Source organism: Opisthorchis viverrini (genome assembly GCF_000715545.1).
Source record: "Opisthorchis viverrini unplaced genomic scaffold opera_v5_28, whole genome shotgun sequence".
Taxonomy (NCBI): Eukaryota; Metazoa; Platyhelminthes; class Trematoda; order Opisthorchiida; family Opisthorchiidae; genus Opisthorchis; species Opisthorchis viverrini.
In genome coordinates this window covers 387749-390065 of record NW_008751684.1, presented here as the reverse complement: position 1 = coordinate 390065, position 2317 = coordinate 387749, and the positions used below count along the sequence as shown (strand labels likewise).

Below are 2317 nucleotides of genomic sequence, written 5' to 3'. Positions count from 1 at the left end.
CTGATAATGTAATCTATTGAGCGGTACAAATGAGATAAGACATTGCGAAATAGGGACTTCTTGGGCAAACTGAAGGGCTTACGCTACCTCTCATCCAGGAACCCGGACCATTTTGTTTATCAGTCAACATGTGACTACACAGCGAGTTACGTGTCGAGTGGAACAAATGGGTTCCCATTGTTCGAAGGAAGGGGCACTCATGTTTTTGGATCCAAAAATAGTTAGTATCTCAAAACCTGTCAAATTTACCCAATCCTTGGTCACCGAATCTATCCACTGGTGGATGACTGTTGGAAGGAGTTTATCAGATGGACTTGACCTCAGTAGTTACCATTCCCCGAGGTGATTGAAACTCATATGTACTGAAGTTCGCCGAGGCTGCTCCTATCGGTCGATTGGAGTCAGTTGTGCCCGTGACTCCCAAAGAAATTCGATTTGTCACTGATTATGTCATCAGTGACGACCTGGCACAAGACTACTCCCTGGATGGTCTGGTCACACCACAACAAGCCATTTTTCTTACAATCGGTAATTAAACAGTGGCAAAGCGATACGAAGTGCGCGCATCCCTTGCTTCGTTTTACCATCTCTTATGGAACGTAAATAGCGAATGTATTTCCTCATAAGCCCGCTCACTGGGTGGTAGTTTCACTGGACTTTCGGACCGACCAGTTGCTCACCATGTGTATGGAGATGGCGAACTTCACTTCGGCAGAATATCTGGCGAATTATTTCGCACCGGTCGACCAGTGCTGTGACAAAAGTTTGAAACTGAAAACGCATAATGCTGTCGAGTTACAATGTGAGCTACCATGGTAAGTTTGCCATTTGTTGTGGGCAGTTGCGGGGTTTGTAGAATACATACTCACATCATTCTCGTTTGACCAGTCGTCCTCGACCCTTGCACACCAAATGGGATGAGCACTGGTATCGGGTTGCACTCATTCGCAGCTCAGGCATTCCGGAGCTTGAATTCCGCGCATCCGACGAGCGAGACGGACGTGTCTTCGCTGTTCAACTGGCACACGCTGGACGCTCCTGATCTTCAAACAACTGAACAGGCGAACAAGTTCATGCTTCACCGATCTGAGTGGTGTGCTCGACACATCGAAAGGCGTCCCCGGAACGTAACTTGGTTTTGCTGACAAATTCGGCTCAATCTACAAATGGTTCGAAAATCAGACAATCCGGGTGGTATCGGAATGCGTTCAATTTTGTTTGCTCACTTGAAATTTGCAAAGCCTGCAGAAAACGAGACGGTAGAACTCAGTAATCTTGACCGTTCCTCCTCCGATTTCAGCAATAGATTCCGAAACACTTATTGGCTATCAAGTGCATTTCGTGCGCCGCTTTTGGTCTGATTGGAGGAGCTGGTCTAATTCGAAGGACATGTGTGGCAAAATGAAACCGACCTGTCCGCTTAAAAGTGGCACCACTTATGTCGTCAAAATGGATGTACCAGCGCTTCTTCAACCGGTGAGTAAGCGGAGCTTTGTAGAGTGAATTTCTTTTATATCTACTCACCCACTTCCAAAGAAACATGTACATGGTTGTAAGTCTTATGAATAGATCAGGTCGAATAGCAGCGCTAGTTGGTGTTTTCGGGTAGCCTGTTTGTAGAATGGAATTACGTAAGCATTGTCGGCGAACACAAATAACCGTTTGCGGACTGCGAGCCCGAGGAGGCTTATCATTGGAACTTCAGTTGACTTTGGTCGTTCTTCTGTTAGTGGTGCAACCGGAGGTGAGATATTAAAGTTGGTGTGTGCGGACAACTTCCAAACAGCATCTGGAATGCCCAAGGTTTTCGCATGCGCAGAAGGTGTGTGCAAATTGGGGGCTACGGCGTCAGGTCACATTTACAGAAGTCACCGTCCTGGTTGAAGGTAGGAGATGCAATAAACGCCAATGGCAGTTTCCGTGCGCAGTTATCGAATACGTCGACAGGGGGAAGCGAGAATGATGGACAGATAGAAGTCAGTGATTATCGATCTGATTGCTCTGTATCAGCTGGAAGGTTTAAGTTGGTACCAACGAAGCCAAAAATGCACATCATGCCGAAGTACTCTTGCAAACTTAGGCATTGATAATGCGGCCAAAACCGAGGGCATGACGGTAAGCACCAGTATTTACTATTGTGTTCTGCCGTTTGTGAATATGGTTATGTTCTTTGATGATTATGATGTTAATGATGATGGTAATGATGATGACGGTGATGATGATGACATTGTTGAGAAAGGAGTAGATCAAGTGATGCGACCGGGGCTGAGCAATGAGTTGACAGCGAAATCAATAGGCTCGTTGCCATTGGCATGCA

The 2317-nt window shown here is 46.3% G+C and overlaps 1 protein-coding gene across 1 annotated transcript in view; it reads left to right on the top strand.

Moving 5' to 3' along the window:
• Window positions 1-1401: 1401 nt before the first annotated feature.
• The window catches only part of T265_02318 (hypothetical protein), a gene marked incomplete at both ends in the record, with an annotated part of 2260 nt that continues 1344 nt past the window's right edge, over window positions 1402-2317 (top strand). Inside the window, one exon of the mRNA XM_009166532.1 lies at window positions 1402-1476. Within this exon, the coding sequence (XP_009164796.1) occupies window positions 1402-1476 (75 nt within the window). The remainder of the gene's footprint in view (window positions 1477-2317) is intronic.